At 41.5% G+C, this 17,176-nt stretch overlaps 1 protein-coding gene and 1 long non-coding RNA gene across 2 annotated transcripts; both read left to right on the forward strand.

The window, feature by feature from the left end:
- Positions 1-3,223: 3,223 nt before the first annotated feature.
- LOC113015082 (Fc receptor-like B) lies at positions 3,224-3,851 on the forward strand (the record flags this gene model as incomplete). The annotated part of the gene is made up of 3 exons (XM_026157009.1): positions 3,224-3,289; positions 3,347-3,545; positions 3,625-3,851. Coding segments are annotated over exons 1-3 (492 nt in total), but the record flags the coding sequence as incomplete, so codon positions are not given.
- A 129-nt stretch (positions 3,852-3,980) lies between these two features.
- On the forward strand, positions 3,981-5,720 carry LOC113011186 (uncharacterized). The gene is made up of 3 exons (XR_003270480.1): positions 3,981-4,127; positions 4,276-4,369; positions 5,603-5,720. It is a non-coding gene; the product is annotated as an uncharacterized LOC113011186 (long non-coding RNA).
- The last annotated feature ends 11,456 nt before the right edge of the window (positions 5,721-17,176 follow it).

Consider the following 17,176-nt stretch of genomic DNA (forward strand, 5'->3'; position numbering starts at 1 on the left):
TGTCCATACCTCAACGTTACAAAAGCACAACCACTGTCCACACCCCAACCACACCTCACCTCACAGTAAATGATCATTTCCATTTCAAGCATTTCCAAATAATCATTTCCCATACTGCCACTATAAATATACACAGTATACTGCCATCACTACAATATACATGTTTTACACACTCCTTTTGTTGTTGACATTTACAGGCTGTGTGCAAAATGCCACACTCTTCAAATTCATGCCAGCTATTACTTTTACGTCCAGTAGGTGTCCTGCTAGAGCAAATGAAGCTTCATGAAGCTTTGCGTTGGGGTGAACCAATTGGATGAAAAGCTTCAGTGCTTCATGGGGCTTCATCTGCCCATCACTACAGAAAAGAGACAGTGGGACTGGCCATCCTACCTGTGTCGGAGAAGAGCCAAAGTTAGAGCTGCTTGCAGCTTGCCTGATCCCATCTGCCGGTGGATCACTGACTTCCTGACGGACAGGAAGCAGCACGTGAGGCTGGGGAAGAATGTCTCGGACTCCCGGACCATCAGCACCGGCTCCCCTCAGGGCTGTGTTCTTTCTCCTCTGCTCTTCTCCCTGTACACCAACTGCTGCACCTCCACCCACCAGTCTGTCAAGCTAATCAAGTTCGCAGATGACACCACCGTCATTGGGCTCATCTCTGACGGGGATGAGTCTGCCTACAGGAGAGAGGATGAACGTCTGGTGTCTTGGTGCAGCCACAACAACCTGGTGCTGAATGCCCAGAAGACAGTGGAGATTATTGTGGACTTCAGGAAGCACACAGCCCCACTCCCCCCCATCATCCTGACTGACACCCCCATCACCTCTGTGGACTCATTCCGCTTCCTGGGTACCACCATCACCCAGGACCTGAAGTGGGAGCCCACCATCACCTCCGTCATCAAGAAAGCCCAGCAGAGGATGTACTTCCTGAGGCAGCTGAAGAAATTCAACCTGCCAACACGGACGATGATGCAATTCTACACTGCAATCATCGAGTCCATCCTCACCTCCTCCATCACCGTGTGGTACGCTGGAGCCACTATCAGGGACAAACAGAGACTGCAGCGTGTTGTGCGCTCTGCTGAGAAGGTGATTGGCTGCAGACTCCCATCTCTGCAGGACCTGTACACCTCCAGGACACTGCGGCGTGTTGCCATGTAAATAGTTTGCATTTCATGTGTATGTACTTGCTAAGTACATGTGAACAGATCTTGAATAAAAAAAATAAACATACTTATTTCTGTTTTATTGAAACCACTTTACAGAAAGTACAATTATTTACAATGAACTGTACATGCAACACAGCGGTTTTATGAATATTCAACAAGAGCACGTTTCATTTGGCCCTGGTTTGACAACCACACTGGGACACATATTCACCAAAACACAGCACACCTTAACATTCTTATCAAGCAGTGTTGTGTCTTCACCCTCACATGATATGAGTAATCGGATTGGCATTGTAGTGTGTAGCATTTTGAACTTGCTACGCTCGTCTGACCGCTGCAATCCAAGCCTGACGTCTTCGTTTAGTATTATCGGATACATGACATCCCTCCCGTTTCCTCCAGGAAGGGAAACTATGAAAAGAGAGCCCATGTTCCAGCTTCTTGCCTTCCCTATCATGTGATCTACCATTGCAACCGACAACACAGTACCTACGAACCATAGCTGACGCTTCCGTGTGCTTTGTCTGGCCTACTGTCATGGCGGGAGGGTGCGTGGCCCCCCTCCCGTGACATCACGCTCCAAAGCCCTATAATCCAGTTTTGAGTTCCCTCCCCAGACGCCTTAACGCCCACTCACATCCTGGGCCATCTGACCTCAGGAAATAACGCCAGCTTGCAGTCTGGCCTTAGAATCAGCACCTTCAAGTCTGAGGCCATGTTCTTTTTTTTTTCTTTGTTTTTTCCAAAACTAGACATAGCTGAATGAATGAGTGTCAGAGAAACTTCGGCAGATATGCCCATGATGTAGAGTTCAGGTTATTCCCACCTACATGGTTATACATTATCGATTTAGGCATTTTGTGTGAATAGCTGAAAGGCCAAATGTCACCTTTAAACTTAAAAAACACATCTGAATGATGTTTAAATGGAGGTGAGAGTCACTGACTTTCAGAGGCTGCGCCTCTCACTCCACCCACAACTTCAGACGAGCATCTAGACAGGTAAACGGCTCAATCAGTGAAAAGATAGAATGTACCCAGAGCATGTGTTTTTATTTTTATTTTTTTAAATTAACAACTTAAAAAAAAAAAAACTCTTGAATGATCACTGATGATCTGCTTGTGTTAGTCTGTAAGGTGAAACATCTCCCTCTAGTGGCCACATATAAACATGTGTGAGGATGGTGTTAATGTAAAATGTGAATCATAGTGATCCAGTCAGTCATCAGTGTGTCTCTGCACAGCTGTAATTAAAATGTGTTCAGAGGGCCTCAGTGTCTGAATGGTTCCAGTTCAGCTCCATAACAGCAGCGTCCCTGGTTTGATTCCTGTGTTTCAGCTCATATCTGCCTCTCTCACTGAGGGGGGCGTACATACACACACACACTAACCACTAACTCTATTTGAACCAATAGAAAGCTGGTGCTCAGAGGAAGAGGGCGGGCTTTACTTGGTGTCAGTAACAGAAATGAAAAAAAGCTCAAATGAGTGAGAAGGACGATGAAGGAAACATCTGTGCTGTGTCTGCTCTGTAAGTAGAATCTCTGTGTTTGTTTGAATTCTTGTACTTTGACTGTCTGCTCTCCTGATAACTGATGATGGAGGAGAAGACATGAAAAACAAATCAGGCTGAATTCAAGTTCAAACACCACGAGGACCAACTGCAGGTCTGAACTGACTCTTTATCTTTGCTCAGGAGTCGAGGAAACACAGCAGGCAGTGAAAAGATCAAATCATTCACTCATTATATCAACACAGCTGCACAGAGGACACATGACTTTACTGTGGTATTTACTTTTTTCAATCTTTTGTTTATCTTTGCTCTAAACTTTGACATGTTGCTGGCATTACATAGAAACTGAGCCAGTATATCAGAGAGATATACTGCGTTTGTCAGCTGTTTGTGGGGATTTATGTTCATCAACCTGAGTGTCATTTCTCTTTAGTTCTGATCTCAGTGCTGAGCTGCACAACAAACCAAGGTCAGTAACCTTCTTCTGTCACAGTTTAAACCTGAGAAATGCTCACTGATATGACCGGATTGGGTTCATGGTTCACAATGTGACTCTAACAGATCATCAGTTTTTCATTGTAACCCTCACAGCTCGTCTGACTGTGAGTCCCAGCAGCTCTCAGTTCTTTCAAGGAGACTTTGTGTCTCTGAGCTGTGAGGAGGACGACAGCTCTGCTGGATGGACTCTGAGGAGAAACACAAGCAAACAACAGAGGACTCAGTGTGGAAGAGATGGGTGGGGAAAACCAGCTGGTTCTTCCTGTAACATCAGTTACACTGACACAGTTGACAGTGGAGTTTACTGGTGTGAGTCCAGAGAGGGTCCCATCAGTAACATGGTTAACCTGACAGTCACTGGTAAGCTGAGTGTGTGGAGTTAGTGTTGATGAAGCTGTGTGTAAATGGATGAAATGCTGTAGTTTGTCTCTGTGTTGAGGTGGATCAGTGATCCTGCAGAGTCCTGTCCTCCCTGTGATGGAGGGAGATGACGTCACTCTGCTCTGTAAAACAAAGACCACTCCCTCCAACCTCCCAGCTGCTTTCTATAAAGATGGCTCCCTCATCAGGAAGCAGCCTACAGGTCACATGACCATCCAGCATGTTTCCAGGTCTGATGAAGGCCTCTACAAGTGTGACATCAGCGGTCATGGAGAGTCTCCATCCAGCTGGATCACTGTCACAGGTGACACACTCACCTGTCTGTGTTTCTGCAGCTTTCAACATTCACAATGTGACGACAACTTAATGACTGTGTTTGCTTTATTTTAGGGGAACACACCACCACACCTCCACCTACATCCACACCTCCACCTACATCCACACCTCCTCCTGGTTCCTCTCTCAGACATATGTTGTCATCTGTTGGATCAGTCTGTGTTGTGGTTCTACTGGTGTTGCTGGTTCTACTGGGGAGACAATGTGTTCACAGGAAACCTGAAGGTGAGACTCAGACTTCCTGATCTTTCATGTCTGAGTTTGTTTAGTAGAATAAAGTTCACATTCATTATAATGACAGTAACAACTATCTTAAATGTAATCTCTGTTTAAATATTTAATTTATATCATTTTTCATGTTGGATAATTTCAGCAGGTCAAGAAGAAACTGGAGAAGATGACATCATCACTCATGTCATGTACAGTTTCATCAAATCGTCAACAACAGCCAGTCAGACGAAGCAGAGGTGATGTTGTGTTTTCTTCGTGTTATACTGCGATTTATTTATTTAGGACAGTGCATGTTAATGAACATAAATGTAAAAAAAAAAAAATTACATGAATGTAAACATGCCAGATTATAGCCAAAGGCTAATTTCCATCTGTTGTCCTTAAACATAAAAAAATAGACATAATAATTCATAAAAATTCATCATTCATTCATAATAAAAACTCCATCACCAAACTTACACATACACACCATTCTGTTCCCAAATAAAACATTAAAACTATACAACTTATACATGATCACACACTTGATTTGTCCATAACCAGTTTTTAACCTTTGCCTTAAACAAATTGAGTGTCGAGCATTCTCTAATGGGTTGAGGAAGACTGTTCCACAGATGGCCACCCTGGACAGAGAGGACGTTCTGCCCAAATGCTGTCCGTCTGTGGGGTATAAACAAGTCTCCTCGGATTGAATCTCGAGTGGTCCTGTCTGAGCTTTCTTTATGCCTAATGAACTGCTTTAGTGGTGGTGGAGCAAGGGAGTGTAAGACTTTATATATTAAACTCACTCTTTTAAGTTTCACTAAGTTATTGAAGTTCGGTAATTTATGTTTTTTTAACACATGACAGTGGTGGTGAGAAGTCGGTTTTTTGTCAAGTCATTTTAAACTTCTTTTATAAATGTTTTCAATGGTTTTAAGTGTTGTTGGACAAGCAAGTGACCAGGACGTCAAACAATAGTCCATATGAGAGATGATCATTGAGTAAAAATAAGTTTTTGCAACATTCATATTTAAATTATTACGTATATGATTAAAATTTTGATTGTTAAATTGTTGTTGTTTGTTAAAAAGTACCTGGAACACTTTATTTATGTGACTCTTGAAGGATAATGTTGGGTCTAGAATGACCCCAAGATATTTAAATTCTGGAGCTAATTCAAGCTCTACTCCATCCAGGAATATGTTTGACTGCTTCAAGTTTAAGGGGCGTTTTGAAAAATACATACAGACAGTTTTTGAGGTGTTCAACATTAGGCATGAGTCCTCCAGCCAGCTATGCATTAATGATAACATTTGTGCGTGTAGATCAGGGGTTCCATTATGTTTATATATATTTCTTCATTATTTATTGATACTGAAAGTTAAAGAAACAAGAACACATTCATCATTTGGGGATGTTTTGAGTTTAACAGATTTTCTGGGATCATGTTAGCAGTGTTCAACTTTTCCTTTTTGTCTCCTCAGCAGGAAGTGAAGCCAAACAGCAAAAGGATCTCAATCCCCTGCTTAAGATCCCCTAGAGCAGGGGTCAGCAACATTTAACACCCAAAGAGCCATTTGGACCCGGTTTCCACGCAAAAGAAAACACTGGGAGGCACAAATACTTTTTGACATCTAAAATGAAGATTACACTGTATATATTGTTTTTTACTTTTATGCTTTGTGTGTGTTGGTGTGTTGCTTATGAAATCCATGAAGTGCTACAGAGAAAATTACATTTTATTTATGTAATTAACACATTTTGAACTCTTAAAGAGATACAACAAAAGGAAAGACACCCAGCTGAACTAAAAGGATCCAGCAAACAAAAACTGTTGTGAGCCACCACCCTTATATCACCTTTGGGCTTTTGGAGCCTCTAAAAGCTACAGGACAGTATTTCTTGAGGAGTGGAATCAGAGAAACCTGCTCAAGGTAAACCAAAGTGTCAGGTTACATCAAATCTTGGTTTGGTGTGGATTTAAATCAAATCACTTTTATTGTCACATCACATGTGCAGGTACATTGGTACAGTACATGTGAGTGAAATTCTTGTGTGCGAGCTTCACAAGCAAAGAGTTGTGCAAAATACAATAATGTAAACAAGCAAAATACAAGAATGGCTACACCTGAAACTAATAAATATATGTACAATATGCATTACTGGATGTGTATACTAAATATGTTATTCTACGTGTGTGTGTGTGTGTGTGTGTGTGTGTGTGTGTGTGTGTGTGTGTGTGTGTGTGTGTGTGTGTGTGTACAGAGAGACAGCCAGGTTCATAATGGATTGTTGAGATTATTCTGTTATCATATGTTACCTTATATATGTAATCAAAGTAGTTGAATTATGATACTGCTGTAGATCATATTATACCCTTTAATATAGAGTGTGTGATCAGTATGTAGTTTAGTCCTCATTATACTTTTGAGTTAAAAGAACATAATCATTTTGTAGTTCATTAGATAAGTGTGCATCATTCTGTATCCTTGATCGGCTGTGAATGTGTTACACTGTTTTCTTGACATGCTTTACTGCTGAATCATCAAAAGAAGGTTGTAAGCAGGAGACTTGGTGTCTAGGGAGATAGACAACATTCCATACCCCCACCTTTGCAGAGAGCAGAAGGAGCAAGGAGCCGAGGTCATAATTTAGGCGCCGTAAGAGAGAAAGAATGTGAATGTTTAGACTTTTACGACTAGGTGGGGGCCACTAGAGACTAAAAAAAGCTGAGCAACCCGTCACCAGTTAGAGACATGCTGCTGACCCTCTGGTAGCATCTCTCCCGTCCGGACGTTGTAATGCTCTTATGTGTTGAATTGTATGGAAATAAATGATTGTTGATTGAGCATTGATACACCGAGTATTGTCCTTCCTTCAGCCCAAACATTCAAAGAATTGGGAGATTTTAACAACTTGGTGCCGTGTGACCCGGATCTTTGGTGTGCTGAGGAGGTGCAGATTTGGCCTTTGGTGAGATCGTGAGGCGAGGCGAACAGAGGACCGGTCCAAAAATAAAAAGGTAAGCACAGCCTGTTGTATTATAAATACCAAATGTGCATATTGGGCTTTCCAAATTAATCTGTTCACTGAGTTACACGTATTTTCACATTAAATTTGTCGGTTTCTGGTTTTTGGCGCAAGATACTAACAACATAAGTTGAGGCTAAATTCCAGTGTGTTGAGTAAACTGCTTCTACCGAGAAACTAATAAGACACTACGTTGGACTAGTTGCAGTAAGCTGCTTCTACCGAGATACTAATAACACACTACGTTGGACTAGTTGCAGTAAGCTGCTTCTACCGAGATACTAATAACACACTACGTTGGACTAGTTGCATTAAGCTGCTTCTACCGAGATACTAATAACACACTACGTTGGACTAGTTGCAGTAAACTGCTTCTACCGAGATACTAATAACATACTACGTTGGACTAGTTGCAGTAAGCTGCTTCTACCGAGATACTAATAACATACTACGTTGGACTAGTTGCAGTAAGCTGCTTCTACCGAGATACTAATAACACACTACGTTGGACTAGTTGCAGTAAATTGCTTCTACCGAGATACTAATAACATACTACGTTGGACTAGTTGCAGTAAGCTGCTTCTACCGAGATACTAATAACATACTACGTTGGACTAGTTGCAGTAAGCTGCTTCTACCGAGATACTAATAACACACTACGTTGGACTAGTTGCAGTAAGCTGCTTCTACCGAGATACTAATAACACACTACGTTGGACTAGTTGCAGTAAGCTGTTCTACGACTAACCTACGTTGGACTAGTTGCAGCCCACTTTACCTTCCACATTTAACTTAGTCTAAAACTGGCTTCTGTAGCAATAATACATTAGAATTTCTTCTGGAGACGCGGCCATAAGCTCAGTACATTGAAGTCGAGGTTTTGAAGTTTGTTTATGGTTACTGTTAAGTCCTTGCTCCTGCCGGCTATGAAATAGAAATTGATTTAAGGAAAAGCAGATGCTGGCTCACGGTGCAGTTGAACGCTGGCAACGCCGAAAGCGCAACACGTCCGTAGGTTTTGGTTTATGATACGGCCGTGTTCCGGTGGTGCGGCCGTGAAGTGCAGTAGTGGTTGGTGCTGGTTTCAGTACATTGAATAGAGGTTTGACGGTGGTTTATGGTGTCTGTCGAGTCATAAGGGCTGCGACCGTAAAATAAAGTAAAATTTTACTAGCCAAGAAGTACATAGAGCAAAACCTGGTTTATGGTGTCAGTAATAACTTCAGGGGACGCAGGCATCACTTTTATGATGCGACTTTGCCCCGTTGTGGCGGTCATAACGCAGAGACAGGGGTATTTGGTCTTTGGTTGTTGTGTTTCAAAAGAATTCTAACAGTTGAGCTCAGAAGTTTCTGTGCAAATTTCTGCTGATGAGGAGCGCTCTCTGTGTGTCTCACTGTGGGTGAGTGTGTGCGAAGCTGCAAAGCGCGCTCTGGGTGCTGTTTTGAGTGTGAGTGAGGCGTGCTCTGAGTGTGTTTCTGGGTGTGAAGTGTGAACACAGTCACAGTGATGGTTGATGTGTTTGAATAGGAGGACATTAGTGCGAAGAGGATGCTTTAAGATCTAAGGTTGACGCCTGGTGTACCTGTGGAAACTAATTTGTTCAAGGTGTGGCGACCCTCCTGGTCGTGGACGCGCGGCCAGGCCCAGCGGCGTCTGGATGCCGAGGTGGTGACTTGGGAACTGAGGACTCCCGCATAGCTACAGAATAACACTGGAACCGCCGTGTAATCACGGGTTCACATTTATTCTGGACTAGAACAAGACACATTTTGCGAACAAAGGTTGAGTCTAGATTAGTAAAGAAATATAAAAAGGTTGAATTCCTCGTTTCAGTGGTTGAAATTGTTGTGTGCCTGTCCCCTGACGAATGTGAAATTAAATAAAGAGGGAATTTGGAGCCACATAGAGATAGACGGGTATAATTGGGTGTATTACTCTGTGGTGTAATAAAAATAAAAAAGACTGATAGTGAGAGGTGTGTAGTGGAGAATTATGGAGGAGTACAGAGAGGAATGTGTTGGGAGACTGGCGTGCAGTTTACGCTGTCAAGGTAGGCGGGTTGCCTGCTTATCTGTTTAACTGTGATGAAAATGAAATTAAATAAATCTCTTAGTGTGTTAATACAGGAAGCTGCGGACCTGGACCAACTGCCCCCACAAGCACAGCGGCCGAAGCAAAATTATAGTAATGGGAACCACACCCAGCACGAATCAGCAGCTGTGAAAAAGACAGCAGCGAGGAGAGAATTAGAGGAGAAATTAAGAGAAGTTTTTAACACATAAAATTGGGGCCAACGGACTTGTGGAGGTTGGGAAGGCGTCCGGAGCATCACAACAAAAGGTGAAACAAAAACACACACAAGCAGAGAAATCTGAGAGAAAGGCTCCTTTTAAGGTAACGCCTAGTTTGAGAAAAAGTTCAAATTAACCTGCTTTTATACAAATGCACATACACGCAATGAAGAAACAGCTTACACTCATGAACATGTGAAGATTTTCCAACAAGGTTAAAGCAGCGAAACTTAACATACTTCTGTTGTTAAATAATAAAGTTTATACATTACTGACAAAGAAACTCTCTGGGTTGCAGGACAACAATTTAACTAAAAAAAAAAAAAAAAAAAAGAAACACTGGTCTAACCAACCAGGCAAGACACAACAAATTTAGTGGTAAAAAGAGTCAAATTGTGACATGTTTTCTGCTGATTGATTAATACAAGTGATTACTGAATGAAAGAAAATTCCATTTTTGGGCTTTTGAACATGATCTTAAGAATTTTAATATGTACCTGTGTTGTCCTGTCAGCTTGGTGGGTCATGAGTGGATTATATGGTGAGAAAAAACAAAACAAAAAAAGGGGGAGAGAAGGCTGACACAGGGCCTGGCCCCGTTGTTTCCCCCTCTGAATAACACAGCCAACACAACACCATTTTCCTGTTCGTTTGTTTTTGTTTTTCGTTTGTTTTTGTTTTGTTTTGTTTTTGTTTTTTCTCTTTATGCTTAATTACAGGCTGCTTTGCGGCCCTGAAAGCCGAGGCTGAACTGGACTCCTGCTCTCCCCTCTACGTGACCCTGACCAAATGCTGCAACAGCTGGACCCACAACAACGACCTGAAAATGTCAACAGTGCTGCAGGAATGTGATCTCATGCAGCAGAGACGGAGAGCACTAAACCCAAGGCCCGTTTCACTACACGGGGGAAAATTCTCAGTCAGCTTCAGCTGACAGAGCTGTGACGAGACGCCCGCCAAGCCCGAATGAAAAGTAAGGCCGAGCAAAAGAATGCTGACCTTGATAACTTTGCATTCACACTGTGCAGGACAGTGATGGACCAACACGGATGATCGGGCAGCAAAAAGGGCGTGCCAGAGACAGGAGGAGTAACTGAGGTCAGAAGGCACCTCAGAATGGACAAAAAACACAGAAGAAGATGCAGGTTTCACCTGCGGTGAGCATGGACACTGGAGAAAGGACTGCCCCAATTGGGGTCAGAACCAGGACAGAACTTTGAGCAGCAGCAGCAGCAATGGTCGCAAACAGACTGAAAAGGAGGAGGGCAGGACCCCAGGGCACGCTTCAGGCCGTGGTTTACCCAGAACACCAGGGCCCTATTCCAGGAAGCCGGTTTAGAAAACTCAGAGTGAAAAACGATACTCAGGGTTGAGTAACCCCGAACTGTCCAACTCGGAATATTCGGTTTCAGAAAGGCTGATAACAATTAGTTCAGTCAACGCGGAGTTGCTTTAACCCCAAGTGAAGCGCGCGCACGAGGATACATAAAGCCCTGATTAGTGGAGCACAGATTAAGCGAGTCACCATGGAGACGGAGGGAAAGAAGGTGCGGTCAATGTATTTTACAGCGCTTGAGGCCGAAATTCTGATGGCAGTATAGGGCTTTGGAGCGTGATGTCACGGGGGTGGGCGATAACATGCAAATTTTGCGGAAAAAAAGTAACACAGCCTCAGCTGCAAAAGAAAGGGAGCATGCATGGCAAAACATGGCCGACAGAGTCAATGCGTGAGTGTTAATTTAAACATTGATCTAGGGATTTCCACCCATTTAACACGTTATTTTATTATATTTTATTTTTTATTTCATACATTTTATTTTGTGACGTGATGTGAGCGCAGGTGCAACCCAACAGGCCCCAAACATTCCTGGCAGCAAGTAAAAATGAAATATAAAAATATAGTCCAAACAGGTAAGGTGTAATTGTATTATGAGCCATAGTGCTTGGTCTGTTTGTCCTATATAAATCAATTGCAGTTAGAGGCTACATTAATTTCCCCTCTGTAAGCACTTATTGAAATTATCTGAGCACATTACAAGTACATATTTGCTTACTCTGTATGCTCAAATGTGACCCGTTATAGCCAACAGAAAAAAAGTGGAGGCCTGAAAAATAGGTGGGGGTCCTCCACCACCACCACTCACAGAGGCTGAGCAGGAAACACTAAGGAAAACATGCACCTTAAAGCTTTAACATCCTGTCTGTGTAGTGTATGTGAATTGAAATCAACTTATTCTACTGAGTAAAATTCAAATGTCACATGTACCTAAACATCATGTACAATGTCCTGTACAACACGGTTATTTACAAAAACAACAGGCTCTTTTCTTAATTCTTCACATGCAATAAACCCCAAGAGAGTGACTGTTCAAAATATATCCACTGTCTTGAGTGAATGCATTTTTTCATTTGAAAACAAAAACAAACAAACAAAAACAACATTGATCATAAGTCCAGCAGGTCTGGGCCCTGTGCTTCGTACGTCGCTTACTACATCCAAGATCAAATGAAACATCCAAGACCAAATCATCGCGCTAACTCTGAGCTCGCTATTCCGGTTCCCCGAACACACCTGTTGTTGACGATTAGTATAGCTGGATGAAGTAATGTGAGATCACTGGGTGGCCCAACAGGGGCTACGCATCGATAGTAGAAACATTGATCGGCAACCCTTTGATTGGTCGGCGAAAATGTCGAAGGGGCGTGCTCGGTATTTTTCGGCAGCAGAGCAAGAACTCTTGAGTGAGGGATTTTAGGAGTTTCAGAGTTTAATTAAAACGCAAGGGAACACTGCAAAGGCTGCAAAAGCAAGGAGGGAGGGCTGGCAGAAAGTTGCTGACAAATCAAACTCGTAAGTAATTCAATAATAACAATAATAATGGAGTGGATTTATATAGCGCTTTTCAAGGCACCCAAAGCGCTTTACAATGCCACTATTCAGTCACTCTCACATTCGCACACTGGTGGAAGCAGCTACGGTTGTAGCCACAGCTGCCCTGGGGCAGACTGACAGAAGCCAGGCTGCCATATTGCGCCATCGGCCCCTCTGGCCAATACCAGTAGGCGGTAGGGTAGATTTATCATATCACACCATATTATCCAATATTATATTACATTATATTATATTATAATATGTTATATTATATCCCCTTACACATTAGAGCCACAACAGGACCCACAAGAACATGGGAACAAGTAAAAGTGAAATATAAGAATATTCTACAGAATGGTAATATTTATCACTTATATTGCTTGTCGTCTCTTGGAAAGAGACCCTGGAATAATCTGTTTATTTGTTCATAACAGCAACCAAGAAAAGGGCAGAGCAAAAAAAAAGACAGGTGGTGGTCCTGCACCCCCTCGTCAACAAGTTGGTTAAGTGAATAATACCCTCACGGGAAAATCGATATCTCTCTATGAGCACACTGTCGCGCTGAGCTAAAGGATCCTGTCTGTCCCGCAATATACGCTGAATTCTGAGGACTCTCCTTATCAATCTTGCACCTTCCGCAATGGGCTGCTCGCGTAAACGGACAGGATATGACTGCGACAGACTTCCCAAATCCACCTTCGCTTTTATAGCCGTGGTCTCTCATCTTGATTACATGAAGTGATTTACAATTACTACTCTGAAATATGAATTACATCTGTAATAATCACATACATGTAATAGAATGTTAATAGTACATTTCCCTTTTTTAGGGAATGACCTGTATGTATCTGTGTGACATCAATAAAAGGATCAAGTGCTGCATTATCTTTAGTTACATTGATAATATTTATTTATGGTGAAACAGTGGTGGAATATCGCTGTTGCTTTCGTATGAATGACGCGGACATACCTGCGTGGCCGCGATCTAATCCTGTTTACATAAAGTAAACCTGCTCCCCAGCAGGTTTACGCTTACGGCTCTGTTGCTATGACAGCAAGTCCCGGATGGGCTTCGGGGAACCGAACGATCCAGGATCACGCGAAATCGTCAACAATCTCATCCAGCTAACTCACTTAGCGCGGTACGAAGAACGGGCCCCAGATCACATACTCAGACAACATGAATGGAAAACGTAAATAAAACACTTACTCTGTTTAAAACCACCACAGTTGTTTCTGGTGTCGTCTGTGTCATGGACGTCATTCATTACTCTACTCAGAGTACAGAGCGCTGTATAAGAACCATTTACTGTTTACGATTTGTTCCCTCAGAACTTCATAAGTTATGAAATTTCAATGGCTAAAAAAAACTAAACAACAAAAAAATGAAGTTCTATGAAAAGCTCAAACCACTACAACTGTCACAATCTAGAGACAAAATTTTTATCAAAGTTTTAATAAACTGAACCATCTGTGAGGAACAGAAACAAGTCCAGGGTAAACCAGTGCATTCTGGGAAACTTTGAAGGCTCATATGACCGTGTGGGAAATGTGGGAAATGTGGCTCAGAACAAGTTTCAGAATAAAGTAAAACAAAAAGGCCGATGGGATTTTCCAATTATTTATTATTGATTATTATTTAAATAATATCCTGATTATTTATCAAATCCTCAGCAGCTGTGTGTTGGTGGAAAACGTGTGTGTGTGTGTGTGTGTGTGTGTGTCAGCATCCTGGTCAAACTGGTTCAGCAGTGAGTGTTTGTTTATTATACAGATGTGTGTTTTGTTTCACATGAGCTGTTGGTTTGTACAGCAGAATGAAAACACACAAAGCTTCTTTCCTTCTACGTTTTTATTCTGTGTTCATGAAACATCTGACAGTGACGTGACCTCATGTGTCAGTAGAGCAAACAGAGCTGGTTAGCTGTTAACAAGATGCTTAGCTCAGCTGCCTGAAAGCGATAAAACCACACAGTTCAAAGCGTTTTGAAACAGAACAGTTGTGATTGTGTAGATTAGTGCTGCATTCATTTCATTTCTAGTCAAGGCTGTGGAAATGATGAGCTGCTCCCCCTGGTGGATCACCGGGGAAATTGTTGAACTAAATAGCAATAAAAATTAAAATACAGAAAAAAATCAAGACAGCACCAGTGTGTGTGGCTTGCTGTTCTTCTGTCAATTGTGTTATTCTTTGTTTTGTTTCTGACAGTTCTTGCCACCCAATCAACTCACAACTGGTGTATGAATGCCCCAAAACTTTTAGATCTTCAGTTTTTTGCCATAAGTTTTAAAAGCTCTAATCAGAAAGAGTTAAGAACAGAGTATCCACCGCCCCTGGCTGATGTTCTTACTTGCTACGTGGAGCGCTTCCACCTGCCCCGACACACCGTCATTAACGCCATAAATGTACTGGTTTAAGGTTTAAGCTGGTCAAGTTTAAACCTTGCCTTAGTGTTTCTTCAGAAGCTGCTCCAGTTGGTTATTGTCTGTTCCATCCCAGGGCATCTCCTGGATCCTGTTGCCTCTTGTCTGGTTCTTGTGATGGGGTTGGATGGAGGTGAGCCTGCTGGCTACTGTTGCCCTCTGACTGCTCATTTCTTAATGCTCTAAGGATATCAGGTAGAGGAGGAGGAATATTGACTGTTTTTAAAATAACTTTCACTGCAAACAACTCCATGTACCAGTTTCCCCCTCCAGCTTTGAACTTCTCATATTTGAACTGGGAGGCTCTCAACTGGTTGTGTGCAGTAATCCATCATCTGCCTATGTTTAACAAAGATATTAGAAATTACTTTTCATTTTAAATCTTATTCAAACTTTTAACCTTGTACCGTCTGTAGAAAGCCCTACACAACAGCAGGGGCACACTCTTCAAAGTGACCTTGACCTCTCTCTCGGTTTGCTCAAATTTTAGACTCAAAACTCACATTCCTTTCAAAGCTATTGGAAAAAATCGTTTTTTTCCCAACTGATTATGTTTTTGATACTAATGGTGTTTTTTCAGTCTGGTTTTAAACATCTACTCTCCACTAAACCAACACTTTTACGGGCTTTTAATGACATAATTCTAGCAAATGATTGCGTAAGTTTTGTAATTCTTGTGATTTTAGATCTTACTGCAGCCGTTGATGTTGTTCACCAACCACAGTATTCTTGGAACACTGATCTAAAGGGTTGAAGGACCTTAGATCAGCCGACCTGCTGCTTTCGGTTGTCCCCAAAACTGGTTGAAACTTAGAGGAGAAAAAGCTTTTTCAATTGTGGCTCCCAAACTTTGGAATACGTTGCCTTTAAATATTAGACAGGCATCTTCGCTTCTTGCTTTTAAGTCTCTTTTGAAGACACAACTTTCTTCAGTAGCATTTAGACTGGTGTGAGTTGATATGCTTTGTTTCCCTTCATGTGCGTGTTTTAATATGAATGGTTTTATCTTTTGTTTTATATCTTGTTTTATTTTTGTACAGCACTTTGGGGAAACTTTCCACTATTTAAATGTGCTATATAAATAAATTAGATTTGGATTTTGTATTTGAAAACCATTAATCTATAAATCAACACTAAACCTTCCAGGTGATGGCTATCTGATCATTTGTAACCTCTAATTATAATTATTCCAACTCACTGGAATCAGAAAAAGCATTATTTTACTTTTATATATTTAACTAATAGTTTCTGAATCCTCTTAGGTAAAAAAGCCATTAAACTCTGACATCTTGAAGTACAATGTGAACAGTAATCTGTGGTGTGGAGGGCAAAATATTAATTAATTCAGTGTGAAAACACTGCCACCATGTGGTAAATGTGAAACATTACATAATTATGAAAAGACACATTTGTGGGATCATAAATTATGCTTAATTCACTGGGTATAATTTCGCATGTGACTGATTCTTCACCAGATTTACCTTTTGTTAAATCTGTTGTGCAGAACAGAAGAAGAGCACTGTCAGGACCCCCTGAGTTTCACAGAATTTCAGACTTTACTTTTCACAGAAGGTTAAAAACACATCATCTGTGGTGATCTTAAGATGCCCCCAGCAAAGTCACAGGAGTGTTATACCCACTGAGATTTAAACTCATCCCTCTTACCTAAATGGACATTGATTCGTTTCTGAAAATAGCAGCAGCACAAATTGGTTGTTAATAGATTAGTACGACTGTCATGCTGCTATGAGAGAGTATTAAGAAAAGAAAAAAAAACATTGTCAATTTTGAGATTAAGCTTCAAACTCATATTTGACAAAGTTGAAATTTGGCCCTCACAGTCGCTTCCAGCCGAACAACTGCCACAGTGCTTATACCCTCTACAAAATGCTTGTGTAGATGAGTCAGTGAAACACATTGGTCTTATTATGTCTTGTAATACAACACACATATTCTTTATTGCACAAGACTGTAAATATCCATATTTCCACTCCCAGCTATTTCATTTAGCACAAATCTGGCAAACTCTTTCATGTTTGTGTGTTTTTTCCTTTTAACCAGATGCAGATTTGTGCGCCATCTCTTCTTTGTTATACTTATCACCACAATGTGTTTGTTACTGAAGACATGCTGAATTATGATTTCACCAAATAATATACACGGGATATAGGCCCTTTGTACATTACTCATTTAGCCTGAAAAAAATATTAAATATTCCAACAAAAAATACACAAAAAATGAAATAAAACATTTAAAAATGTGTTTTATGTATTTTTTTTTACTCTGGTTTGAGATGCTGGGTGGACCAGAGACCAGCAGCTGGACGTCAGTGGTTGGACTGGTGGACTACTTCAGTGAAGAGTAGACGACGTCTGGCTCTGGTTTAAAGTCTGAACACAAACACACACAGTTCAAACAACAGGAAACATGATTACAAGCTT

The sequence above is a fragment of the Astatotilapia calliptera genome, chromosome 3 (assembly GCF_900246225.1).
Source record: "Astatotilapia calliptera chromosome 3, fAstCal1.2, whole genome shotgun sequence".
NCBI lineage: Eukaryota > Metazoa > Chordata > Actinopteri > Cichliformes > Cichlidae > Astatotilapia > Astatotilapia calliptera.